Raw genomic sequence first — 27604 nt, 5'->3', positions numbered from 1 at the left:
AAGGCAGCACTGTCCATGGTTGCAGGCCTTCCTGGGAGGTCCTGGTGTGTCCATGGCTCCTTAGGGAGCAAGGTAATCCCTGTACTGTGGGGACATGGAGCAGAGCTGGGTTCCAGCAGCGTCTTACCGTCCTGCCTGCCCAGCTGGTGACAGCCACAGGTCGGGCTGGGTGCGGGACTGTCCTGTCCTTTCTGTGCCCCACCTGGCCTCGTTGAGACAGCTGCAGACAGTCCCGTCCCATCCCTGGGAAGCCTTAGCCTCCCAGGGGGAAGGCTGCTGGCCCCACTGAGAAACAGGTGCTTCCCTGCCTGGCCCCTCCCCCCAGCCCCAGGAGTCCTGTGAGTGGCTGGAGGGGGCACACTCTCTGGTTTCTGTCTGCTCATGTGTAAAGGGGCAGAGAGAGCGCCCATGCGTGCAGCGGCTCAGCCCAGAGCCGGGCAGACGCGTGGCTTCCCCCACCATTCTGGGCTGAAGGAAGAGCGAGGCTCGGGGAGGGACGTGCTCAAGGTCCCAGCACCTGGGAGTCGGGGAGCATTCCTCCCACAATCTGCCTGACCCCACGTGCAAGACTCACTGTGAGTCAGCCCTGCTGGCCAAACAATGGCACAGCTGTCACCGCGCTGTGGACGGAGCCACCTGTCATGGCTTCCTTGTTCCCTTCCCAAACAATTTATTGGTTTGGCCCAAGCCCCGAACTGAGGAACCCAGAGAGACACCGTGAGCTGCACCTGCTGGCAGCCAGCCCATCGCACTCCTTCCTGCCTGAAATACCACTCAGAGCAACACACTCTTTTATCCTACCGTCCTGATGTTATCTCGCTTGCTTCATAGTCTTGGGTTCCCGGTACCAGGAAGTCTCTTGAAGCATTGTTTTTATTTGCTGCTTTTCCATGATCTGTGTCCCCTAGAAGTCACTCACTGGTTTAGTTCCGTGCGTGGTTACAGGAGTAGGCGCTGAAGCGGGACATTGGGGACCCGAGTTTGGTTCTGTGCTTTGCTAGCTGTGTGACCTTAGACAAGGTATTTAGCTTCTCTGTGCCTTTTTTCCTCATTTATAAGATGGGGATTGGGGCCAACACTATGGCATAGTGGGCTAAGCCTCTGCCTGGAGGGCAGGCATCCCATATGGGTGTCGGTTCAAGTTCTGGCTGCTCCACTTCTGAGCCAGCTCTCTCTCTGCTATGGCCTGAGGAAGCAATGGAAGAAGGTCCAAGTGCTTGGGCCCCTGTACCCACATGGGAGACCTGAAAGAAGCTCCTGGGTCCTGGCTTCAGATCGGCTCAGCTCCAGCTATTGCACCCATTTGGGGAGTGAACCAACAGATGGAAGACCTCTCTCTCTGTCTCTCCCTCTCTCTGTAACTCTGTCTTTCAAATAAATAAAATAAATCTTGAAAAAAAGATGGGGATTAACAGTGGTAGCTACCTGGTGGGATTGTTGTGAGGATTAAAAGGCCAACACTACTCAATAAATGTTTGCTATTTTCATTATCAATATTATTCATTAGGGCAGGAGTTTTACCTGTCCTTTTTAAAAAATATTTATTTATTTGGAAGGCAGAATGTCAGAGACTGAGAGAGAGGGAGGGAGAGACAGAGAGAGGGAGGGAAGACAGAGAAAATGAGAGTGAGAGTGAGAACAAGAGAGAGATGAGAGAGAAAGTGAGAGAGAGAGAAAGAGAGAGAGAGAGAGAGAGACATCTTGCACTTGCTGGATCACTCCCCTAACAGCTGCAACAATCAGGGCTGGGCCAGCTGAAGTCAGGAGCCAGGACCTTCACTGGGTCTCCCCTCCGTGAGTGTCAGGTGCTTGGGCCACCACCTGCTGCCTGCCTGGCACGTTAGCAGGGAGGGAGCTGGATCAGAGGCAGGGCGGTCGGGACTCACACTGGCACTCTGTCCCATGTGGGACGCCAGTGTCACAAGTGCAGCTTAACCCCCTGCACCACCCCGCAGGCCCCCGTCTGGCCTGTCTTATCCTTATGTTCTCAACCGCCTGGCGCGCAGTCAGAGCTCAACCACTGATTCGTAGCACACGCGAAGCATCGCAAAGCTCATTCCCCCCATGCTCTGCTCTGCGGGCCCCTAGGGAACCACAGAGACACTGGGATCGCCCTTGGTGATCTTCCCCCTGGCCTGGATCTCGAAGGGCGGAAGGAAGCCAGACTCTGTGGAGAGGGGCAGGCGCAGCGCAGGTGGAGAGAAAGGACTTCCCATCCCTAGGGCATGGACCAAAGGTGAGTCAACAGGAAAAGTCAAGGGCTGGGTGTGGGTCCTCAGCCACCAGGAAGGTTCTTTCTGCGTTATGATTATTCTTTGTGACATTCCAGAAGGTTCTGAGGCCCATCTGTTAGCCTGTTTAAACTGTGGGGCCGGGGGGCCTGGAGAAAGATTGGGTCCGTGGGGCAGACCACAGGACCCACCCGGTGCCAGGAGTTCAACCATCCAGACCAGGAAACCAGGCTAAGCTGGGGGATGTGGCAGAGTCACTGGCTGCAAAGACCAGAAGCTTCAGGGTTATCTTGAAAATACTATCTGTGGGCCGGCGCTGTGGTGTAGCGGGTAAAACCACCACATGCAGTGCCGGCATCCCATATGGGTGCCGGTTCAAGTCCCGGTTGGTCCACTTCCAACCCAGCTCTCTGCTGTGGCCTGGGAAAGCAGCAGAAGATGGCCCAAGTCCTTGGACCCTTACACCTGCGTGGGAGACCTGGAAGAAGCTTCTGGCTCCTGGCTTTGGCCTGGCCCAGGCCTGATTGTTGTGGACATTTGGGCAGTGAGCCAGAGGGTGGGAGATCTCTCCCTTTCTCTCTCTCTTTGTGTCTCTGTCTCTCCTCTCTCTCTCTGTAACTCCGCCTTTCAAATAAATAAATAAATCTTTAAAAAAATACTCTCTGTGTCTCTACATCTGCTGACAAGCAGGCCATGAATCAGCACACATATGAGTCATCTTGCAGAGGGAAAAAAAAAGAAGGAAACACACATGACTTGTGCTTACTCAGATGTGGACAGATTTTACAAATCATCTTGCTTGAAATGCCTCTTTAGATAGGTAGTTACTTCATAGCAAAGACTTCCACTGAAATTAAAATTTTTATAGCAACAGCGTCATGCCGCAAACTCTTGAATCTGGAAGGGATTTTGAAGGGGATATTTTGGGGAGAGGGGGCGGTGAGAAGTGTCCACTACCCTGGTGCAGGAGAAAAGGGGTGCTTGTCCATAGGGAACTTAATCATTAATCATTAAATCATTCTGCTTGTAAAAAAAATTTATTTATTGGGCCAGTGCCGTGGAGCAGTGAGCTAAGACTCTGCCTGTGGCGCCAGCATCTGATATGGACACAGGTCGGTGTCCCGGCTGCTCCTCTTCCGATCCAGCTCTCTGCTGTGGCCTGGGAAAGTAGTGGAAGATGGCCCAAGTGCTTGGGCCCCTGCATCCATGTGGGAGACCCGGAAGATTTTCCTGGCTCCTGGCTTCAGATTGGCTTGGTCCTAGCTGTGATGGCCATTTTGGGAATGAACCAGCAGATGGAAGACCTCTCTCTCTCTCTCTCTCTCTCTGCCTCTGCCTTTGCCTCTCTGCAACTCTGCCTTTCAAATAATATTTTTAAAAATATCTAATTTGGCCAGTGCCATGGCTTACTTGGCTAATCCTCCGTCTGCGGCACCGGCACTCTGGGTTCTAGTCCCGGTCAGGGTGCCGGGTTCTAGTCCCGGTTGCCCCTCTTCCAGGCCAGCCCTCTGCTGTGGCCAGGGAGCGCAGTGGAGGATGGCCCAGGTGCTTGGGCCCTGCACCCACATGGGAGACCCAGAAGAAGCACCTGGCTCCTGGCTTCAGATCAGCGCAGCACAGGCCATAGCGGCCATTAGGGGAGTGAACCTACGGGAAAGGAAGACCTTTCTCTCTGTCTATCTCACTGTCTAACTCTGCTTGTCAAATATATATACATATACATATACATATACACACACACACACATATATATATATATATGGATCTTCCATCCACTGGTTCACTCCCCAGATGGCTATAGCAGCCAGTGCTGGGCTGATCTGAAGCCAGGAGCCAGGGGCTTCATCCGGGTCTCCCAAGCGGGTGTAGGGGCCCAAGGACTTTAGCTATCCTTACTGCTTTCCCAGGCCATTGGCAGGAAGCTTGATCAGAATTGGAGCAGCCAGTATTCAAACCATCGACCATACGGGCTACTAGCATTGCTGGCAGTGGTTTCACCCACTGCACTACAACACTGGGCTGTGTAGTTTAGACTCTTAATTCACACACAGCAGTCATACTTGTCTATGGAGTGCGGTGTGACTGGACAATGTGGCCCGACTGGACAGCAAACGACCTTCATAAGAGCGCATGCATTTCGTCCCTTTCCTTCCTTGAATTCCACGTGTACTCTGCCACCTTCTGGCCGTGACGTGTCCTTCTGTGTGCACCTCTAGGGACAAAAGCTATTACATGATAAATGTATGCGACGGGGCTTCGAACAGTTATTGGAAAACGTGCATTCTCTGTTTAAAATATTTTTATGTTCCATTTTTATTTGAAAGGCAGAGACGGCCGGCGCTGCGGCTCACTAGGCTAATCCTCCACCTGCGGCACCAGCACCCCGGGTTCTAGTCCCGATCGGGGTGCCGGATTCTATCCCGGTTGCTCCTCTTCCAGGCCAGCTCTCAGTGCAGTGGAGGATGGCCCAAGTGCTTGGGCCCTGCACCCACATGGGAGACCAGGAGAAGCACCTGGCTCCTGGCTTCGGATCAGCGCGGTGTGCCAGTTGTAGTGGCCATTTGGGGAATGAACCAACGGAAGGAAGACCTTTCTCTCTGTCTCTGTCTCTCTCTCTCTCACTGTCTAACTGCTTGTCCAAAATAAATAAATAAATAAATGGCAGAGACAAAGAGACACAGAGCTCTCATTCCATGAATGGTTCACTTCCCAAATGCCCGCAACAGCCAAGGCTGGGCCAGGCTGAAGCCAGGAGCATGGAACTCTGGGTCTCCCACATGGGTGGCAGGGACCCAGGTACTTGAGCCATGCCCTGTGCATTAGCAGGAAGCTGGGTAGGAAGCAGAGGAGCGAGGACTGGACATCCCAATTATTGTGCCACAAACACCCCCCCCCCCAATGTGCATTCTTAAAAGATAACTCTGGCCAGAATAGATGAGAGGAGGTAACAGCCTTGCTCAGTTGCATTGGGTGGCTCCACATCCCAGGGAAATATTCACAGAGGCCACTAGGGGGCAGGCGTGAGACAGTTCACAGCAGCTCCGTGGTACCCAGCCCGCAATGCAGACATGCATAAGTGCAAATAACTAATCCGCGAATTAAGTAAGGACAGATCTCAACAGAGTGCTGAGTGGAAGAAGAAAGAAGGAACGCGAGGGTTAGGATACCGTATAAGTGCGTTTAAAATGCACACAATAAACAATGTACGTGGTCTTTTTTAAAAAATTTATTTACTTATTTGAGAGGTAGAGTTAGAGAGAGAGAGGTCTTCCATCCACTGTTTCATTCCCCAAGTGGCTGCAATGGCCACAGCTGGGTCAGACTGAAGCCAGGAGCTTCCTCTGGGTCTCCCACGTGGGTGCAGGGACCCAAGGACTGGGGCCATCCTCTACTGTTTTCCCAGGCCATAGCAGAGAGCTGGATGGGAAGTGGAGCAGCCGGGACATGATTTAGTGCCTGTATGGGACGCTCATATGAGATCCAGCTTCCTGAAAATGCCCCTGGGAAAGCAGCAGAAGATGGCCCAAGTGCTTGGGTGCCTGCCACTCATGCGGACGGAGTTCCTTGGTCCTGGCTTCAGCCTGGCCCACTCCTGACTGTTGTGGCCATTTGGGGAGTGAACTAGCAGATGGAAGATCTCCCTCCCTCTCTCTCTCTCTCTCTCTCTCTCTCTGTGTGTGTGTGTGTGTGTGCGTGTCACCCTGCCTTCTAAATAAATAAAGGTTTTAAAAATCAATTAATGGCCGGCGCCGCAACTCACTAGGCTAATCCTCCACCTGTGGCGCCAGCACACCAGGTTCTAGTCCCAGTTGGGGCACCGGATTCTGTCCTGGTTGCCCCTCTTCCAGGCCAGCTCTCTGCTGTGGCCCGGGAGGGCAGTGGAGGATGGCCCAAGTCCTTGGGCCCTGCACCTGCATGGGAGACCAGGAGAAGCACCTGGCTCCTGGCTTCGGATCAGTGCAGTGCACTGGCCGCAGCGGCCATTGTGGGGTGAACCAACGGAAAAGGAAGACCTTTCTCTCTATCTCTCTCTCTCACTGTCCACTCTACCTGTCAAAAAAATCAATTAATAAATATATACTTTCCTAGGGGTTGTGTAAAAAATTGTGATGCTAGGCCGGCGCCACGGCTCACTAGGTTAATCCTCCACCTTGCGGCGCCGGCACACCGGGTTCTAGTCCTGGTCGGGACACCGGATTCTGTCCCGGTTGCCCCTCTTCCAGGCCAGCTCTCTGCTGTGGCCAGGGAGTGCAGTGGAGGATGGCCCAAGTCCTTGGGCCCTGCACCCCATGGGAGACCAGGATAAGTACCTGGCTCCTGCCATTGGATCAGCGCGGTGCGCCGGCCGCAGTGTGCTGGCCGCGGCAGCCATTGGAGGGTGAACCAACAGCAAAGGAAGACCTTTCTCTCTGTCTCTCTCTCACTGTCCACTCTGCCTGTCAAAAAAAAAAAAAAAAATTGTGATGCTATAATGTGGGGCAGGCGTTTTGGCTGAGCAGTTAAGAGGCCACTTGGGCTGCCCACATCCCACATCAGAGAACCTGGGTTTTGGCTGGGCTCTGCTCTCACTTTCAGCTTCCTGCTAATGTGCACGCGGGGAGACAGCAGATAACAGCTCAAGTAGGTAGGTCTGTGCCACCCACGTGGGAGACTTGGATTGAATTCTGGGCTCTTGATTTCAGCCTGACCCAGCCTTGGCTATTGCTGGCATTTGTCGGGTGAACCAGTGGACGGGATATATCTCTGTATCTCTCTGCTTTTCAATTAACATAAATAAATAAAGTTTGCAAAATACTATGACCGCCTTCTGATGAACTAAATATTTGCATGTGCATATCCTTAATACTTTGGGAAGACTCCCTGAAAGCATGATTTCTGGCTCTAAATATCGACATGTTTTTTAATTAATCCTTGCTTTTTAAAAATCTGCCTTTATTTTTCCAGAGCATTTTTAGGATCATAGCAAATTTGAGCTAGAAAGTTTCCGTATATCCTGCCGTCCCCCCAACCACAAGATGCTCACTCTTAAATTGCTTTGCTTTTTGTTTTAAAATTGAGGCTTTTTGAGAAGACGCTAAAATAAATCAATAATAAATAAGTCTTGCAAAATGAAGTTTCAGTTAAGAGTTGGGCACAGGTGTCAAACTAAAAACTACATTTCCCAGGGGGCAGCGCAGCACGTCACGGCGGGAGGGTCGCGCCTGCGCAGACGGGTCCGCCGCGCTCGCCTAAGCTCATAAAAGGGAAAAAAAGCGTGTGTGGTTCTCGACGTGCCGCGAATCTTCGAACGCGAGTGCGTTAGCATCCGCAGGCTCGGAAAAAGCGTTCGAGGGACCGCGCCTGTTTCTCCGTCGCTGTTTCCAGCGCGCCGAGGTTACTTCGCCCGGGACTCGGCAGGTGGGCATGGGTCAGGCCCGCGGCCGCCGGAGAGGCTCGGGAACCAGGGCACCGGGTCCTTCCTGCGCGCCCCCGTCCCCCGTCCCGGCTTCGCCTGAGGGGGCGCTCGGTGGGGTGCGGCGCGCACGCGCCCTGGGCGGGAGAGGCGGGGTTCGGCTCGCGGCCGTGGCGGCGGGGCCCGCGGCCGGGCGGCGTGGGGTCTGCGCGTGCGCCCTCGGGCCCCGGGGCGCGAGAGTGGGGAGCCGCGGCGCGCGCAGGTGCGGTGCTCGGCCAGGTGCGGCCGGGCGAGGCGAGGGGCGCGGCCGGGACTGCAGCATCCTTGCTGAACCAGTGCCAGGGTGGGGCAGCGCACCCGCCAGCCCGTCCACTGTCCTGACACCTGCAACCACCTGGTTTGCGCAGGTGTGTCGCCCAGGGCCAGCACGCTTCCTCCTCAGAGCCTCTAGCAGCAGCGCCCGTGCGTGGCGGGAACGCCTCTCCCCTTGTCCCGCTGGCCGCCCCTTTGCTTTTAATGCGTGTCCCACCCCAGAGCTGCATCCCAGATCTCTTCTCTGTGGCTGTCCGCTCCCTAGACATTCCCGATTGACGCTTTAAATACCCTCTGCGGTCCTGCCAACTTCTTGGATGCCTGTCTTCAGCCCGTGGACTCCCTGCGGAGCGCGCTCCCTGCTTTGAAATGGCTGCTTGGCCTCCCGGAATGTGTCCAGAGCTAATTTTGAGTTTTATCCTTTGCACATCGGTGCCTTCCCTCGTCTGTCTTGTTTTTCCAGCTTCTCGGGCTGGAAAGCTTGAGCTATGCCTGGTGTCTTTGCGTCTCAACTCCCCTCCTCCTCCATCCATCTCAGTCAATGTTGATTGAGGCTTTGAAATTTCGCTACTTGATGGGTAGCTGTGGGCATCCTCTTGGCCAGCGGCTGAGTCCTCTCTGACTGGGGTTTGTTTTTTTGACATCTGGCATCATTGTATGTTCAGACTTGCCTGGTCCTTTTTTGTCTCTTTTAGTGCTTTGTGTTACCTGCAAGTAAGTTTTTGGAACTGTGTTGTATTCCTTTCTGGACTGTGTCCCAGGTCTTCCATTGCTGGTTCACTCTCCAAATGGCCACAATAGCCGGAGCTGTGCTGATCTGAAGCCAGGAGCCAGGAGCCAGGAGCCAGGAGCTTCTTCTGGGTCTCCCATGTGGGACTTGGGCCATCTTCTACTGCTTTCCCAGGCCACAGCAGAGAGCTGGATCGGTAGAGGAGCAGCCGGGTCTTGAACCAGCGCCCATATAGGATGCCACCACTGCAGGCGGAGGCTTAGCCCACTACGCCACAGCGCTGGCCCCTCCTTGTTACTTCTAATCTGTCAAGGTTCTCCAGGGGCCAGCACATGGCACAGTGAGTAAAGCTGCCGCTTGCAACAGCAGCGTCCCACATGAACGCCTGTTTAAGTCCTGGCTGCTCTGCTTCCCACCCAGCTCCCTGCCAAAGCACCTGGGAGGCCAGTCGGTAATGGACCAAGTGCTTGGGCCCCTCCCACCCACGTGGAAGACGGGGATGGAGTTCCGGCTCCTGGCTTCAGCCTGGCGCAGACCCAGAAAGCAGCCATTCGGGGAGTGAACCACAGGTGGAAGATTTCTGTCTATCTTTTCCTTTCTCTCTGTCACTCTGTCTTTCAGATAAGCAAACAAATTTTTTTTTTTTTTTTTAACAATGTTCTCCAGAGAAACAGAACTGAACAGTTCTCTGTAGTTAACACAGAGAGAGATGTGTGATGATGGCCTGGGTCACAGGACGGTGGAGGCTGAGCTGCCGTCCATGACTCAACACCTGCGCATTCGAAGCCCAGCAAAGCCAGTGCCGTTCCAGTGCAAGCCCAGAGGCCTGAGAACCAGCAGGCTGGGCGATGCCCATGCTGGAGGCACCCTCCCAGACCCACCTGCAAACAGTGTCTCACCAGGCAGGTTGACACATAATAGGCACCATCACATTTTCCTGTCTCTTTTTTAGTTGCCATGGTGATCACCATTTTTCTGGTGACACTTTTGGTATAGTCACAATAACCGACCAGTTGATGGGTGGTGTGTAAGAGACGAAATGCTCCTACTTCTGTGAGTTGTTTTAGGACTGAGCACGTTGAAGTTGTGGCAAAATTGGAGTTCAGAGGAAGAGCGTAGGTTTTAGAATTGGCAGCCTTGTAACCCCACCTCAACTGCTTTTTGCTGTTACCTTGTTAAACGTAACCCGTCTGAACCATTTTTTGGTTGGTTGGTTTTTTTTTTGTGTTTTGTTTTTTTTAGTATTTATTCATTTATTTGAAAGGCAGTTTTAGAGAAACAGGGAGAGGTGGAGAGAGGGGTCTTCCATCCATTGGTTCATATCCCAAATGGCTGCAGTGGCCAAGACTGGGCCGGCTACAGCTGGAAGCCTGGAACCACATCCAGGTCTCTTCCCAAGTGGGTGCAGGGGCAGGTACCTGGGCCGTCTTCCACTGCTTTCCTGGGCTCATTAGCAGGGAGCTGGATTGGAAGCAGAGCAGCTGGGACTCAAACTGGGGCTCGTGTGGAGTTGCTGGTGTCACGAGCAGCAACTTAACCTGCTGCGCCACAGCGCCGGCCCCTCCCATCCGAACTTCTACCGAGAGAGTGTAACCCTTTCCCGTGCTGTCCACGCCTTCACCGTTGTGGCTCCGTGGGGCTCTGGCCTCGCTCAGCAGGTAATCTCTGGTCTAATCCGTTCCTGGGGCCTTAGCTGCTCATTCTGATTCGTCCGCTTCTGGTCTCTGATCTAGACTGCAGGTCGTTACTTCACGTGCTTCTAGCCAGTACAGCTGGACGTTTCCAGAGGGACATGTTCTGCTTCACGTGAGATGCGTTACGTAAAGCCCTGGTGCTAAGCCATGTAGGAAGAAACACATTGGTGTCACAGGCAACTGAAGGAAAAAGATAAGTTGGTGCAGCCAGCATCGTGGCGCAGTAGGGTTAAGAGATCAAATCGGAGCTGCTCCACTTCCTAGCCAGTTTCCTGCTATTGGGCCTGGGAAGGCAGTGGAAGATGGCCCAAGTGTTTGAGTTTCTGCCGCCTGCATGGGAGGTGGAGATAGTTCCTGGCTCCTGGCTTCAGCCTTGCCCAACCCTGGCTGTTGCTGGCATCTGGGGAGTGAATCAGTGGATGGAAGATTCATACCCCCACCCCATCTCTGTCTCTCTCTCTGTCACTCTGCCTTTCAAATAAATAAATCAGAAGACATATTGGACTTTATATTAAAGATATGTGCTCCCATGGATACAACTCAGTAACAGAGATAACTGAACTTGAAGGTGGGCAGAGGGCCGGCCTCCAGAAGCCATACATACACGGCCAGCAAGTGCATGAGAAGGTGCTGCATGCCCTCAGCCATCAGGAGACCCCCCCCCCCGGGCCCCCGAGGGTCTGCAGTCATGGAGACAGCAGCCTGGGGTGGCACCCACACGGCTGCTGCCAGTTCTTCTGTGAAGCGTGGAGTTGCCACGTGATCCATGCCCGGAAGATGGAAGCTTACGTCTACACAGAAACCTGGCTGCGTGCATGTCAGCGTTACTCAGAATAGCTAAAATGTGGGCACCACGCCTGTCCTTAGACTGATGAATTATAGACAGAGTGTGAGGTAGGGACTATTCAAGACAAAATGAAGTGCAGGAGAAGCAAATCAAGAGAGAAAGTAGACTCATGCTTGGCTGGGCCCGGGCACCTGTTTGGTTAGCGCGTTCAGAGTTGTGCTGTCGCCACGGGCAGCCTGCAGCCTTTGACCTGGCTCATCCGCTCGTGATCGCTCCCTTTCTCCCCCAACCCTGCCCACCCAGCCGTCTGGATGTTTCATATAAACGGGAGCGTGTAGTGTGTAGTCTTGTGACTGGCTCTTTTCACTTGGCAGAAGGTTTTCCTGGGTCATTCATGTTGGCAGCATGTGGCAATACCATCCATTGTATGGATAATACCACGCCTTATTTATCTGTTCCTACAATTTCTCCACATCCTTGCCAACTCTTGTTCCTAAGTCTCTACTTTTTTTTTTTTAAGATTTCTTTATTTATTTGAAAGAGTTATAGAGAGAGGAAGAGACTGAGAGAAAGAGGTCTTCCATCCGCTAGTTCACTCCACAGATGGCCGCACCAGTCAGGGCTGGAGTCAGGAGCTTCCTCCGGGGTTCCCACATCCTCTGCTGCTTTCCTGGCGCAGTAATAGGAAGCTGGATCAGAAGTGGGGCAGCTGGGTCCCAAACCAGTGCCTACATGGGATGCAGGTATTGTAGGCAGTGGCTTTACCCACTGCGTCACGATGCTGGCCCTGTTAAGTCTCTACATTTTTTAGAGAGATTTCTAAGTTTATCTATCTGAAAGAGTGAGTGACAGAAAGAAAAGGATATCCACAACGGCCAGGAGTAGGTCGGGTCAAAGTCAGGAGTCCTGACTTCCATCAAGTACTTGGGCCGTCATCTGCTGCCTTCTCAGGTGTGTTTGCAGGAAGCTGGATCAGAAGCAGAGCAACTGGTGCTTGAACCAGGCCCTCCGAGGTGGCAGGTGGGAACACCAGACCGCAGTTTAACCTGCTGTGCCGCAACACCTGCCCTTGAATCTCTTTATGATTATCACCACTCTAGTGGGTATGAAGTGACACCTCCTGTGTGTGTTTTTAAAAATTAAGTAGTTAATGTTCATTTTATTTGGAAGGCAGAACGATATCTTCCATCCACTGGTTCTCTTCCCTCAAATGCCTGCATCAGCAAGGCCCAGGCCAGGCTGAAGCCAGGAGCCTGGAACTCCATCTGAGTCTTCCATGGGAGCGCAGGGCCCAAGCACTTGAGCCATCACCTGCTGCCTTCCACAGTGCGCACGAGCAGGAGGCTGGCGCTGGGCCCAACACCTGCGCCCTGCTTGTGGCTTTGATTTGCATTTCCCTGGCAGTGGCCATAAGGAACCTTGTCTTCATGCGTTGTTGGCCACGTGCACTTGTGCGTTGTCTTTGTCCCCATCGTTTTGTGGGGCCTGAGATAGGGTCCGGGTCCATTTCACTCATGTGTGGTGTCCAGTCGTCCCAGTACCATTTGTTGGGAAGAGGAAAGACTATTCTCCCCCCATTAAGTGTCTGGACCTCCTTATTGAACATTAATAAATCATAGATGTAAAGGATTTTTTTTTAACTTTTATTTAATGAATATAAATTTCCAAAGCACGGCTTATGGATTACAATGGCTTCCCCCCCATACCGTCCCTCCCACCCGCAACCCTCCCCTTTCCCACTCCCTCTCCCCTTCCATTCACATCAAGATTCATTTTCGATTCTCTTTATATACAGAAGATCAGTTTAGCATACATTAAGTAAAGATTTCAACAGTTTGCTCCCACACAGAAACATAAAGTGAAAAATAATAGATGATTTTTTAAATGATGATGAAATCAGATCAGACCTATTGTCATGTTTAATCCCAGCGAGAGTCAAGTTGGGAATTGATAATTTCTTCTTCTTTTTTTTTTTTAACAGAAGATCAGTTTAGTATACATTAAGTAAAGATTTCAACAGTTTGCACCCCCATAGAAACACAAAGTGAAATCTACTGTTTGAGTACTCGTTATAGCATTAAGCCTCAATGTACAGCACATTAAGGACAGAGATCCTACATGAGGAGTAAGTGCACAGTGACTCCTGTTGTTGACTTTACAAATTGACACTCCTGTTTATGGCATCAGTAATCTCCCTATGCACCAGTCATGAGTTTCCAAGGCTATGGAAGCCCCTTGAGTTCTCCGACTCTTATCTTGTTTAGACAAGGTCATAGTCAAAGTGGAGGTTCTCTCCTCCCTTCAGAGAAAGGTACCTCCTTCTTTGAAGACCTGTTCTTTCCACTGGGATCTCACTCACAGAGATCTTTCATTTAGGGCATTTTTTTTTTTTTGCCAGAGTGTCTTGGCTTTCCACGCCTGAAATACTCTCATGGGCTTTTCAGCCAGATCGGAATGCCTTTAGGGCTGATTCTGAGGCCAGAGTGCTGTTTAGGACATCTGCCATTCTATGAGTCTGCTGAGTATCTCGCTTCCCATGTTGGATCAAGATGTAAAGGATTTTTTATTTTTTTGCTGGTCTCAGATTCTGTTCCTTTGCTCTGTTTGATCCTTATGCCAGTATCACTCCATCTTTCTGTTTTTAAAGACTTATTTATTTGAATGGCGGAGTTACAGAGAGAGAGTTAGCCAGGAGCTTCATCTGGGTCTCCCGTGTGAGTGGTGGGGGCCCAGGGAGCAGGTGGGACTAGAACTGGTGCTCATATGGGATGCTGGCGTCACAGGTGGTGGCTTTGCTGGCTGTGCCACAATGCCAGCCCTGATATCATTGCATCCTTTGTAGTAAATTTTGAAATCAGGAAGTATGAGACCTCCAACTTTGTTTTTTTGTGTTTTTTTTGTGTTTTTTTGTTTTTCTTTCCTTTTTTTTAAATTAAGAGGCAGTGGTGGTTGGGGTGCCAAAGATGGACAGAGAAAGAGAGCAAGAGAGGGGCCAGCACTGTGGTGTAGCAGGTCAAGCCGCCGCCTGCAACATCGGCATCCCTTGTGGGCACAGGTTCGAGTCCCGGATGCTCCACTTCCGATCCGGCTCTCTGCTAATGGCATAAGAAAAGCAGTGGAAGATGGCCCAAGTGCTTGGGCCCCTGTACCCATGTGGGAGACCCGGAAGAAGCTCCTGGCTCCTGGCTTCGACCTGGCCCAGTCCTGGAGACTCAGTCCAAGTCTCACACGTGGTGGCAGCGACACTTGAGCCATCACCTGCTGCCTCTCAGGGTGCACTAGTGGGAAGCTGGAGCCAGGAGTGGAACTGGCATCCAAACCTAGACACCGTGTTGTGGGATGCAGGCGTCCTGAGCAGCCGCAACCCCTAGGCCAGGTGCCTGCTCCTGGCATTTCTCCAAGTTAATTTCTCTTCCCCTCAGTGAGAAGGTCATAGTGCTTTATGACTTAGAAGGTGTCTTCCCAGAAAATCCCATCTGACTCTCCCAAATAAAGAGCAGGGTGATCCCACTATACAGGGTCAGAAGTGGAGACCGGATGCTTGCATCAGTTCTCAGGAGATGAGCTGCAGGGCTGGGGCTAGGCCGTGCTGCCTCGCAGAGGCCCTTGGTAAATAAATACGCCTGGGCCTGGGGAGCAGAGTGAGGACAAGCCCTTCCCTGGGTGGCCCTGGGTGCTGGGACCGCCAGCCGGGCTCGATTCTGAAGGCTGCTGCAACAGATTCCCCTCTCTTGGGTGGCTGGGAGCTGGAGAGACGAGTTCTCTGACTGCCCTGGAGGCCAGCATTCCGAAGCCCAGGTGTCAGCTGGGTTCCACGGCCCAGGGTTTGCCCTCTGTCCCGGCTGGTGGTGTGAGTGCCAGGAGTCCTTAGCTTGCATCTGGGTGGTCGCCCCAGCTGCCTGTGGCCACGTGGCTTGTCTTCCCGCTGCGTCTCTCTGTGACTCCTCTGGGCAGGACTAAGGGCCCGCCCTGCCCCAGGTGTGACCTCATCTTAACTCCTTCTGCTGAGACCCTGTTTCCAAGTTAGGTGGCATTCACGGGGACCGGGGTTGGGACTTCACGGTGTCTCTTGAGGGGACGCAGTCCGGCCCACAGCCGCCACCCACAGGGTTCTGTTCTGTTCCCCGCCAGGAGCCCCCGGTGCCATGGCCCTCGTGTCTGCCGACTCCCGCATCGCGGAACTTCTCACCGAGCTCCACCAGCTGATCAAGCAGACCCAGGTGGGAGCCACGCCCTGCGCCCTGCGGCTGTGGTGCTGAGCTGGGCGGGGCAGGGTGGGGGCGGGGCGGGGGACCTGGGTGCAGGAGCCAGGGTCCTGCGGTGCAGGGGGCAGGCACGACTGCCACTCCTGATGGGGCTTTCTCTTATGGACAGGGTTTCATTCATTTGCGTTGACAGCTCTGTAGAGAGATGATTCACAGACCACAAAATGGACCCGTTTAAAGTGTACAGTTAGGTGATTTTAGTATATTCCTAGAGCTGTGCAGCCTCACCACAATCAACTTCAGGGTTTTTTTTTTAAGATTTATTTATTTGAAAGTCAGAGTTACACACCAAGAGAGGGGCAGAGAGAGAGAGAGGTTTTCCATCCGCTGGTTCACTCCCCAATTGGCTGCAGCAGCCGGAGCTGTGCCAACCTGTAGCCAGGAATCAGGAGCTTCTTCTGGGTCTCCCATGTGGGTGCAGGGACCCAAGCACTTGGGCCATCTTCTACTGCTTTCCCAGGCCATAGCAGAGAACTGGATCGGAAGTGGAGCAGCCGGGATGTGAACCGGCACCCATGTGGAATGGCAGCACTGCAGGCGGTGGCTTTACCCACTGCGCCACAGCGCCGGCCCCCAGAATGTTTTTGTCACTCAACAGAAGCGTCCCATATGCGTTAGCAGTCAACCCCTTACTCGGGTAAACAAAGACACTCCTCCCAGGAAAGGTATTCTAAGGGTTTAGAGGTTTTCTCCCAGGAGCTGGTCTGGGGCCAGACCATTTTCTTAAGTGTGCACGGTCTGGACAAGCCTGGCCTGCTGAGGTAATCCTTTGCCTCCCAGGCTCCCTCCGACTTCTGACCTAGGTAGGCTGCCAACACAAGGATCGTGTTTATCAGAGCATCGGTATGTAGCACAGCCTTTATGTAACAGGTGCAGCAGCGGTGCCAGTGTGAATTTGCCTAACGTTTGCGGAGCCTCGTGGGGTGGGGATAGACCTAAAGAAACGAGGGACCTGCCCCCTAAAGCGGTCACAGGCGCTCCCCTACTTTTGTCTTGCTGCTATTTGTGCCTTGAGATAAGTTTGCCTGGAAATTAGCTAATGCTTAGCCCAGTCCTCCTCTTCCTCTGGCCACTCATTTTCCCTCGGGATCACAGTTTGCGGCTCATCTCCGTGAGCATCATCCTGCCACACCTACGTCAGGCATTGCATCGCGGCCAGGATGGTGCTCAGGCCTGCCACAGGACAGCTGGTCCGAATCACGAAGGTGTTCCTTGTCCCTTCCCGACAGAGTCAGCCCGGGGCCGTGTGTCTGCAGACAGCACTGTTAGGATTGGCCGGGATCCAGTTACTTCTGGGCTCCGAGTTAGCTGGGGAGAAGGCCACTCGCCCTGTCTCGGTTCCCAGGCTTGTACCCAAACTGGATTCCACTGCACATTGTTGGAGAGCAGGGCCGGCCACCCTCCCGCGGGGAAGACACTGGTGGTGTTCAGAGTTCATCCTTTGCCCTGCTCCTGTGCTTCGAGATGTGTTCCGTTTGGGTCTTTCACGGGTCCCCTCGAGACCGAATCCCTAGATTCGAGGTCTGCAGGATTCCCACAGGCGCCCTGGGGCTCTGCGGGGGGGAGACGCAGCCGTTGGCTCCATCCACGTGAGGGTAGCCAAGAGGCCCCATCACGTCAGTGTACATCCTTCCCCAACAAGCAGGGGCCTGGAGTTTCCCCGTGTTTTTGGGCCTGCCCGCCCTGCCGCCCCCAAGCCCGTCATCTTTCTAGCCTGGCTGCTGTTCCCTGCTTCCTCCTGGAAGGAGACTCCAGCTCACGCAGCTTTGCCCCTGCGTGCGGCTCCTCGCTCGGCGTGAGCTCATCTCACCCCACACCACACGCACCAAGACCAGGAAGGTTTGCCTTTTCTGCCTAGGGGCCAGCATTGTTCGCTCTGCCACGCGTGCTGTGGCTGTTGTGTACTCCACCTCCCTGCGGGGTACCCCCTCCTGGGGTCAGAAGAGCAGCAGCCCCATCGAGTGATGGAGACTAAGTGTACCCCGAGTCCTCTTGGGGCCGGGGGGTTCCTCAGGGAACCTGGACCCACCGTGCAATGCCGACTGCCCAAAACCCATTTCTCCACTATTTTTACTACCTTCTCACACACAAATACTAGAGCACCCCACTATGGTGTTTTGTCCGTCGTATGCACTGACCAGCCTGCTGGCAGGCAGTTGTCCTCCCCACAGCCCCGTGGCCTGGTAGGCAGTAGCTTCCAGAAACTACTCCTCAGATGTTGCCCTTTGTGGTAGATGTAGTCCAAAAACAGAGGCACTGGCACACACCTTGTTAAGGAAAAGCCCCCGATCTGAAAGCCATGTACCGCACAATGCCAAGTGTGGGCCGTTCTGGAAATGGCGAGACAGAGAGTAAAGAGGTCTGGGACTACCAGGGTCTTGGGGTGATGGGATGGGAGGGTCAGGTGGGCACAGAGGAGTTTAGGGAGGTGGACCCGCAGTGCTGGGGACGTATAACCTTACACATTTGTGAAACCCATAGGGCGTCCAGCACAGGGTGAGCCCTGGTGTGAGCTGTGGGCACCCTTTGCTTGGTGGCAGCAAGTGCACCTCACTGTTGCAGCTCGTTATCAATGGGAGACTGGGGGGTAGCTGGAGAGCAAGTGCACCTTAGCAACGGGAGAATGGGGCTGGGTGGCGATCTGGTGTGCAAGGACCCTGCACTCTGCTCAGTCTCTCTGTAAACCTAAAACTGCCCTAAAAAAATCACTTATTGGCAACATTCATTTTAAAATAAAAGAGGAAAATGTTCCTGGCACGTCACCAGGTTCCATGCAGTCAGCAGTGGCTAATCCTGCTTAGCGTCAGCCCACGTGACCCGAGTGTCTCTCGGAGGGGGCCGCCCAGGTGCGCACCTGCGTGACCCCGGGAGGTTCTGAGGGCAGGACTGGTCTTGGCAGATGTGTGGCTTCCCCCTGCCAGGCATCTGGTGAAACTGAGCTCGGCGGTGATACTTCCTCCTGCCGGGATGTTAGTACAATACTGAGTTTCCCTCGCGGCATAAGCTGCTTTTCATTCTTTTACCTCAGCTGCTCGCTCTTTTGTTTTAAGGGCCTTTTTTTTTTTTTTTTTAAGATTTTATTTATTGATTTGAGAGGTAGAGTTACAGACAGTGAGAGGGAGAGACAGAGAGAAAAGTCTTCCCTCCATTGGCTCACTCCCCAAATGGCCACAACAGCTGAAGCCAGGAGCCAGGTGCTTCTTCCGGGTCTCCCACGCGGGTGCAGGGGCTCAAGCACTTGGGCCATCTTCTACTGCTTCCCCAGGCCACAGCAGAGAGCTGGACTGGAAGAGGGTCTGCCAGGACTAGAACCGGCATTAAGGGCTTTTTTTAAAAGTTTATTTATTTGAAAGAGTGACAGAAACAGACCGAGCGACTGAACAATCCTCTGTCCTCTGGTTCACTCCTCAAATGCCTGCAGCAGCCCAGGCAGGGCCAGGCTGAAGCCAGGAGCCAGGAACTCCATCCAGGTCCCCCACGTGGGCAGTAGGGACCCAAGTACTTGGGCCATCACTGCTGCCTCCCAGGATATGACCAGAAGAAAGCTAGATGGCAAGTGGAGGTGGCGCTCTGGAATGGGGTGCAGATGCAGAGTGGCAGCTAACCTCCCATGTGGGTGCAGGGCCCAAGCACTTGGGTCATCCTCCACTGCCCTCCCGGGCCACAGCAGAGAGCTGGACTGGAAGAGGAGCAACCGGGACAGAATGCGGCACCCCGACTGGGACTAGAACCTGGGGTGCCGGCGCTGCAGGCAGAGGATAAGCCCAGTGAGCTGCAGCGCCAGCCTGTCACTGATCTTTACCCAGAACTTTCCTCCCTCGGAAGGGATGGTAGGTTCGGCCCCTGTGTGGTCCAGATTGCTGGGGGCCTTCTTAGTCTGGTTCCATTCATGTAGGGAGGGGCTGCATAGGTGAGGCTCATGGGCTCTGTCAGCCACGAGGCCACACAGCTGTGTGCACACTGATCCCCACTCTGTCAGGTGGGGTAAGGGCACGTAACAGAGGTTGGAAGGTGTAGCCGCCAGTTCTTGCCTAGGGCATAGGTCCACGGTGCAGCCCACGCCCCAGGACTGCGGCGGCGGAGAGCCCTTTTCCCCAGCCGTGTTTACGTCTGGAGTCTCCATCCTGCTCTGGGGCTCTGGATGCCAGCACCACACCCTCTTCACACTGTAGTGCTGTAGCGAGCTGTGGAACTGGGAAGTGTGAGGTCTTCAGTTTTGCTTTTCTTTTTCAAGATAATTTCAGGGGTGGGAGACGCCACTTGGGACACTCATGTCCCTTATCAGTGCCTGGGTTCAAGTCCTGGCTCTGCTTCCAAGTCCAGCTTCCTGCTAATGTGCACCCGCGGAGGCAGCAGCGATGGCTCACGTGGTTGGGTCTCTGTCATACATATGAAAGATCCAGGTTGAGTTCCTGACTCCTAGCTTCAGCCTGGCCCAACCCTGGCTGTTTGAGGCATTTGGGGTCGGACTTGGCAGATGGAAGATCTCTCTGTCTCTCTTCTGCCTCTCAAATAAAATGAATTTTTTAAAAGAATTTTTTAAAATTATTTGAAAAAACAGTTACAGAGAGAGAGAGGTCTTCCATTCTGCTCGTTCACTCCTCAAATGATCACAATGTCCAGAGCTGAGCTGATCCGAAGCCAGGAGCCAGGAGCTTCTTCCAGGTCTCCTATGCAGGTGCAGGGGCCCAAGGGCTTGGACCATCTTCCACTGCTTTCCTAGGCCATAGCAGCGAGCTGGTTTGGAAGAGGAGTAGCCAGGAATTGAACAAACATCCATATGGGACGCCGGCTCTGCAGGCTGGGGCTTTAACCCACTGTGCTACAACGCCAGCCCCTAAAATGAATTTTTTAAAAATAGAAGCACTGAGAGGGCCAGCACTGTAGCGTAGCCAGTAAAGCCACCAGCTGCAGTGCCGGCATCCCATATGGGTGTCCGATCGAGTCCCGGCTGCTCCACTTCCCATCCAGCTCCCTACTGATGTGCCCGAGAAGGCAGTGGAGCGTGACCCAGGTGCTTGGGCCCTGCCACCCAGTGGGAGACCCAGATGTGGATGTGGATCCTGGCCTCAGCTTGGCCCAGCCCTTTGGGGATTTGGCCCTGCCATTTGGGGAGTGAACCAGCAGATGGAAGATCTCTCTCCCTCTCCCTCTCCCTCTCTCTGTCTCTCTGTCTTTACCCCTCCTCTAACTCTGCTTTCAAATAAATAAGTCTTAAAAAAAGAAAGAGAAAAGCAAACATCATCTTTAGAAATATCTGGGGCGAAGTAGGCCCTTTGGAGACCCACGTGCGCCATGGAATGATTGTCAGTTTTGCAGAGAAGTTCCTGGACTTTGGGTGAGGGGTGCATTGAATATGTCGGCAGATCCGCATCAGTAAAGACAGAAGTTAGGATTTCACTTTAATGCCTTTGCTTTTGCATTCGTTTTGGGGGTGGGGGGAGGATCACTTCAAGCTTGGACCATATTCATGGAGCGGGGCTGGGGTGCAGTCCCGAACACGGTGAAGCCCGCCCACGTCCTGCTGCCCCGTCCTCACAGGAAGAGCGCTCGAGGAGTGAACACAACTTAGTGAACATCCAGAAGACCCACGAGCGGATGCAGACGGAGAACAAGAGTGAGTCCTGGGCGTGCACCGAGAACATGGCTGCGGCGGCCCTGGAGGGGGCTTCTGCCTCTGTCTGCGGGGTCCACAGCGAGCTGTGCCCCGGGCTGCAGGGACGGTGTTCCCTTAGGCTGGGTGACCCGGGGGTGGCGACAGTTCACAAAAGAACCGACAGATCCCTCCACTGCGGGGATGGGAGGTCAGGGAGATGAGGCTGCAGCCAGGGAAGCTGTCGCTGTCGCTGTCGCTGGGAAAGCCGGCGCCCTCTGGGGGTGGGGGCCTCCTGGGGAGGGGTCCCCACGAGTCGCCTGGTTTTGTGCACGCTGCCTCCTGCGTGTATTTTCTGCTGTGTGTCACGAGACGTGGGAGCTAGAAGTGCTCCCCTGGATGTGGTGATGGCTTCTGGCCCTATGGAAACGTGGTCTTGAACGTGACCACTGCTGGGCGCGTGGTGCGGGGGCGTGGGGCCCGGCCTCTCTGGATGTCCCAGGTCTGAGCCTGGTGGCCCTGCAGCAGTGCCAGCCGCTTGCGCACGCCTCCACCCCGTCACTGTGTCCACAGTTTCTCCCTACTACCGGACCAAGCTGCGGGGCCTTTACACGACCGCCAAGGCCGACGCGGAGGCCGAGTGCAAGTGAGTACAGCCTGCTGGCCTCGCGGGACTCCCGCCTTCCCCACAGTGCCTCCTAAGCCCCCCTCGCCCCCGGAGTCCTGCTTCCCAGATGGGCGCTGAGCTGCTCCGGGGCCATCTCCTCAGCCCAAACTCAGTGCCCACCACGAGCAGAGGCCGCACGGCTACCTCCAGGGTCGTGAGCGTCATGTGGGCCAGGCAGGTGTGGCCTGACGCCAGCGCTCTTGAGGAAGAGGGAGACGCCCCATTGTCCCAGCAGTGTTCGCTCCCACCCGGCCTTGCTGGGCTGCTGGTGCTTTCCCGAGCCCCTGGGAGCCCACAGCGCTGCTGCCTGCTCCTCCCGTTCCAGATGGCGCGGGAGAGAGGTGGGGCCCAGGCCCTGGGCAGCACCCTGGTGGCTCAGCAAGCGCAGCTCCAGCCCTCACAGCAACCCAGAAAGTCCCAGAGGGATTTTTTTTAATTTTGTACTTTCTAAAAGGTCATCCTAATCAAATAGTGAGGCTACGAGTTTGTATAGTTTGGGATCGTTTTAAAGAGCCCACACCAGAGTTAGTCCCTTAGTAGTGATCAGGGGAGGGGATGGTTGGAGCTTGGGCCATGCTACACACCAGGGCTGGTCCTGGAAGTCCACCCTCAATGGCCCGGGCAGGTGCAGTGGGCCTCCTGGGGGGTGGGGGGGACCTCCCCTGAGGGTCAGAGCGGGAGGTCATTCTAGATTGCCCAGCACCTTAGTGGTTGTGAGAGGAAGACGGTTGCGCGCAGTGGAGCTGCAGCGTTCCAGGGAGTGGGACGTGGCACTGCTGGAGGCCCACAAGGCCGGTGACAGGCTCTGATAAGTTCTGCAGAAACAGTTTCATTTAACTCTGTTTCAGGACCTTGCTTGGCAGTGAAACACAGACGTACAGGTGCCTTTGTGGTTTAATGGAGACTGTTATTGATGTAACTTCTTTATTTTGAAATGATTTCAGACTCATAAAAGCAGTGTTCTACCACATTGACTTTTAAATTTTTATAACCTGCTTTGACTTGAAAGGCAGAGAGAGAAGGACAGCGACAGGGAGCAATTTCCATCCACTCGTTCACTTGCCAGAAACGTCTGCAACAGCCAGGGGTGGGCCAAGCCAAAGCCAGGAGCTGGCAACTTAACCCAGGTCTCCCACATGGGTGGCAGGGACCCAACTACCTGAGCCCTCACTGCCGAACCCAGGGTTTGCGGTAACAGGAAGCTGGAATTGAAAGTGGAGCCCAGGCTCCAGGTCGTCCCACCCAGGGTGAGGTGTCCCAGGTGGTGGCTTAACTGCCGCACCCAACACATGCCCCATTCGCTTTTTCATGCACTCTACAAACGTGCATTATTTTTTTGAATGAGTTACATGATGTCCCTTGATCTCGGGTTCTTCAGTCAGTGTTTCCTAAAAATAAAGGCATCCTTGTGTAGCCAGAGTTCGGTTGTCAACATCACTGGCACAGTGAGCTGAGCAGTCATTTGTGATGCTGGTATCCCCGGTCAGAGCGCCAGACGGAGTCCTGGCTGCCAGCGCCCCACTCACGTGTCTGGGAAAGCAGTGGATGACTGCCCGAGTGTCCGGGCCTCTGCCACCTACATGGGAGCCCCAGATGGAGTTGCAGGCTCCTGGTGGTGCAGAAATTTGGGGAGTGAACCAGCAGATGGAAGGTATCCCTATCACTCTGCCTATCAAATAGTATTTTTTTAAAAAACCAGGACATTAACACTAACATGAAACTATTAACTACATATCTTTCATCTTTCTTTTTTTTTTTTTTTAAGTTTTAAGGTTTTTAATATTTAGTGAGAGAAATGCATAGGAGAGCAGGGCTCTATCTAAAAGCGAGAGGGTACTCTGGATTCAGACCAAGCACCAGGAGCCAGCGTGGAGGAGCACGCAGCCCAGAAAGCATGGGGCGGGGGCCCCGAGGCGCGGGGGCAGCACAGGTCCACAACGATGAAAAAGGGGGAAAGGGCCCACCATGTCCCAAGCCTTTAATCCACTTCCAAAGGGGAGTGGTCAGTTAGTCTGATTGGCAGGTGGGTGCACAGTTGTGGCCGGGTTAACTACATATTTTACTCAGTTTTTTTAAGATTTTTATTTATTTATTTGAAAGTCGGAGTTACATAGAGAAGGAGAGCCAGAGAGCGAGGTCCTCCATCCACTGGTTCACTCCCCAGAAGGCTGCAACGGCCAGAGCTGCGTTGATCAGGAGCCAGGAGCTTCTTCCGGGTCTCCCATGTGGGTGCAGGGGCCCAAGGACTTGGGCCATCTTCCACTGCTTTCCCAGGCCACAGCAGAGAACTGGATAGCAAGAGGTGCAGCCGGGACTAAAACCGGCGCCCATATGGGATGCCAGCACTTCAGGCCAGGGTGTTAACCCACTGCGCCACAGCACCAGCCCCCATATTTTACTCAGTTTTCATTGTTCACTGATATTCCTTGTAGCAAATAGCAAAAGCCTTTTTTTTTTTTTTTTTTTTTTTTGCTTGCTTGTTTGTTTTTTTAAATTTGAAAGGCAGTTTCAGAGAAAGAGATCTCCATCCACTGGTTTACTTCCCAGGTGGCTTTAACAGCCAGGGCTGGGCCAGGCCGAAGGCAGGAGCTTCTTCCAGATCTCCCACTTGGGTACAGGGGCCCAAGCACTTGAGCTATCCACTGCTTTCCCAGGTACATCAGCAGGGACTTGAACCAGCACCCTATGGGATGCCAGCATTGCAGGCTGCAGCTTTACCCACAACACTGGCCCCTAAAAGCCTTTTTTTTTTTTTTTTTTTTTTTAAGTTTATTTATTTGAAAGGAAGAGTTACAGAGAGAGGAGAGACAGAGATCTTCCATCTGCTGGTTGACTCCCCAAAGGGCTACAATGACCTGGGCTGGGCCAGGCAGAAGCCAGAAGCCAGGAGCTTCTTCCAGGTCTCTCACATGGGTGCAGGGGCCCAGGGACTTGGACCATCTTCCACTGCTTTCTCAGGCGCATTAGCAGAGAGCTGGAGTAGAATTAGAGCAGCCACTAAAAGCCAATTTTTTAAAAGATTTGAGAGGCAGAGAGCGAGTGAGCTTCCATCTGTTGGTTTGCTCCCCAAAGGACTGCAACAGCCAGGCCTGGGCCAGGCCAAAACCAGGAGCCAGGAATTCCATCCAGCTCTCCCTTGTGGGTGTCAGGGTACCAAGTACTTGGGCCATCACCTGCAGCCTCCCAGTGCATTAGCAGGGAGCTGGATCAGAAGCTGAGGAGCCAGGGTGCAGGCGCCCTCGCGGTGGCTTAACCCACTCAGCCGCAACTCCTGCTTCTGTGCTGGCAGCACCGTAGGTGTGTGTACCCCAGTGTCTCTCTCTCTCACACACACACACACACACACACACACACACACGGGTGGTGTGCTGCAGTGTGTTCCAGCACCACTGCGCGTGTTCCTGGCTGGCTCAGGCTTGGTCGTGGTGATGGGGGCGTGTGCCGTCAGCAGCAGGGCCGGTGTGAGCTGCCCAGCCTGCTGCCACTAGGAAGGGGAGTCCACCACGTCCTCAGCCAGACCTCGCGCCTCCTTCCCCTGCCCCCAGCATCCTCCGGAAAGCCCTGGATAAGATCGCTGAGATCAAGTCTCTGCTGGAAGAGAGGCGGATTGGTGAGTGGGAGGGGTGGCAGGGGGGATTGGTGAGTGGGAGGGGCGGCAGGGAGGCTCCAGGTCATGTCCTCTGGGGCTGCCTGTGACCACAGCCTCTCAGAGTCTCTGCCAAGAGCTTCCCGCAGGGACTGGGGCTGGGCAGGGAGCAGAGGTCAAGGCAGGGTTTCCCTGGTGCTGCCACCTCAGACCAAGGCGATCCCTCATGCCCCTGGCGTTTCTCCCCTTCCCTTCCCTCTCCAGCCCATCGTGTCCCTCCGCACTTCTGTTCCTGGCCCGCAGAGAGCCTGGCAGGCTGTGCGAGGGCTCCACCCGCCCGAGTGTCTGACCCCAGCCCCGCGGCGGGAGCTCACATGGCCTGGGCCCCAGCGCCCCTTGGCTCGCCCTGCTCTCGCCCTGCAGAACCCCCACTCAGAATGTCGTCATGCCTCCTGTGGGCTGTGTTTGGGGTTAGGGGTGTGTTGAGGCCACTGGTCTACATCCCACACTATTTTTTAACTTTTGCTTGGATTGCAACATCTATTGATGGGAAAGTTACACGTGGGCTGGCAACAAGGTGAAACATTCACACCAGCGAACACTTACATAACCGGCACCCACGTCAGCCCCGTGACCTGCACCTGCTGCCCCTCCCACAGTGGCCCCCCGAGGCTGCCCCTGCCCTGATGCCCTGGCAGCCGTTAGCTGAGCTGTGGACGACCCATGGGAGGGGCAGGGCTCGCGCTCAGGGGAGCTCTCTCCCTCCCCCTGCAGCGGCCAAGATCGCGGGCCTCTACAATGACTCGGAGCCGCCTCGGAAGACCATGCGCAGGGGCGTGCTGATGACCCTGCTGCAGCAGTCGGCCATGACCCTGCCGCTGTGGATCGGGAAGCCTGGTGACAAGTGAGGGCAGCAGCCGGCCGGGCAGGGGCTGGTGGCGAGGGACGGGACTGACGCTTCACTCCACACACAGGCCCCCGCCCCTCTGTGGGGCCATTCCAGCCTCCGGGGACTATGTGGCCAAGCCTGGAGACAAGGTAGCTGCCCGGGTCAAAGCCGTGGACGGGGATGAGCAGTGGATCCTGGCCGAGGTGGTCAGTTACAGCCACGCCACTAACAAGTGAGTGGACGCCAGCCTGGGGGCGGGGCTCCTTACAAAGCTCAGCCTGTGCAGCGGGCACACAGCTTCCCACAGTGGGTGGCGTGGGCTGCACCCCCCCATCATTCCCCTCCCCTCATCTCCCCCTCCCCCAGTCGCCCCCTTCCCGCCGCCTCACTGCCTCCAGCCACTTCCTTCTGTTCACCTGCAGGTACGAGGTGGACGACATTGATGAAGAAGGCAAGGAGTGAGTGTCGGGCCAGGGAGGGCAGTGGAGGCCACATGGGGAGGCCTTTCCCCTTCTGGCCAGGGGCTGACGCACGCATGCCCCCCCACCCCCAGGAGGCACACCCTGAGCCGGCGGAGAATCATCCCACTGCCACAGTGGAAGGCCAACCCCGAGACGGACCCCGAGGCCTTGTTCCAGAAGGAGCAGCTCGTGCTGGCCCTGTATCCCCAGACCACCTGCTTCTACCGTGCCCTGATCCACACGCCCCCACAACGGGTAAGGTGACCCCCACAGGAGAGGCTGTCATGACAGCAGGACCCCACTCTCTTCCCCTTGTTCCACTCCTCGTGGCCTTGGAGCTCCGAGGGTCCTGCGCGCTGCTCCCCGTCTGCTTCCTGGGCCCAGTCCAGCCCCGCCCAGTCCAGCCCCGCCCAGTCCAGCCTTGCCCAGCCTCAGCAGCCTTAGTGAGCCCCAGGTGGGCCTGGCTCTCCTGCCTCCCCTCGAGCCTCAGGGCTTCTCCCCATGTCCAAGATCCCTGCCTGTCCTCTGGGTTGACCCTGACCCCTCTAGTAGGGTCCCCAGGAGGCACCAGCCCCTCTCTTGTGGCTCAGCCACGTGGGGAGTGAGCCTCCCTCCTCCGTGCCCTCGGCCCCTGTGCTGAGGAGAGAGCTCTGGGCACCCGGGCTAGGAGCTCACCCCCGGGAGTTCTTGCTGGGCCGGCCTCGGGGGCCTTGGGGAGGCTCTGCCCAGCCCCTCTCATCTGCCCAGCCGCAGGACGACTACTCGGTCCTGTTTGAAGACACCTCGTATGCGGACGGCTACTCCCCGCCCCTCAACGTGGCCCAGAGGTACGTGGTGGCCTGTAAGGAGCCCAAGAAAAAGTGATGCGGCGGCAGACCCGCCCTGCGCGGCCGGCCTCCCTGGGGAAGGCAGCCAAGGATTTTCTGTGACCAAATAAATCCCCTCAGCTCGCTGCCGTGTCCTGGACCTGACTCCTCCGGCCCCAGCCCCTCTGCTT

At 54.9% G+C, this 27604-nt stretch overlaps 1 protein-coding gene across 4 annotated transcripts; it reads left to right on the top strand.

Moving 5' to 3' along the window:
* Window positions 1–7409: 7409 nt before the first annotated feature.
* Window positions 7410–27559, top strand: SGF29 (SAGA complex associated factor 29). 4 transcript variants are annotated; one of them, XM_051847594.2, is made up of 10 exons: window positions 7410–7628; window positions 15278–15366; window positions 20953–21028; window positions 21578–21650; window positions 25217–25281; window positions 26032–26161; window positions 26232–26378; window positions 26569–26604; window positions 26700–26862; window positions 27355–27559. In XM_051847594.2, the coding sequence occupies exons 2-10, from the start codon at window positions 15292–15294 to the stop codon at window positions 27469–27471; spliced, it is 882 nt and encodes a 293-aa protein (XP_051703554.1). In that variant the 5' UTR covers window positions 7410–7628; window positions 15278–15291; the 3' UTR covers window positions 27472–27559. The 4 variants fall into 4 exon arrangements, with proteins under 4 accessions (XP_051703554.1, XP_008256169.2, XP_069920996.1 ...); XM_070064895.1 differs by lacking the exon at window positions 7410–7628 and adding an exon at window positions 8840–9005; XM_070064894.1 differs by lacking the exon at window positions 7410–7628 and adding an exon at window positions 10123–10323.
* The last annotated feature ends 45 nt before the right edge of the window (window positions 27560–27604 follow it).

The sequence above is a fragment of the Oryctolagus cuniculus genome, chromosome 19 (assembly GCF_964237555.1).
Source record: "Oryctolagus cuniculus chromosome 19, mOryCun1.1, whole genome shotgun sequence".
NCBI classification, from domain to species: domain Eukaryota; kingdom Metazoa; phylum Chordata; class Mammalia; order Lagomorpha; family Leporidae; genus Oryctolagus; species Oryctolagus cuniculus.
The sequence above is the reverse complement of the archived record's forward strand: the minus strand, read 5'-3'. Positions and strand labels throughout refer to the sequence as shown.

Excerpts from the sequence above, each read along its gene's own strand:
- SGF29 (XM_051847594.2), top strand. The coding sequence starts at position 15,292 with ATGGCCCTCGTGTCTGCCGACTCCCGCATCGCGGAACTTCTCACCGAG. Across the intron at positions 21,029-21,577 it reads GATGCAGACGGAGAACAAGA|TTTCTCCCTACTACCGGACC; the intron begins GTGAGTCCTGGG and ends CTGTGTCCACAG. Across the intron at positions 26,379-26,568 it reads TACAGCCACGCCACTAACAA|GTACGAGGTGGACGACATTG; the intron begins GTGAGTGGACGC and ends GTTCACCTGCAG.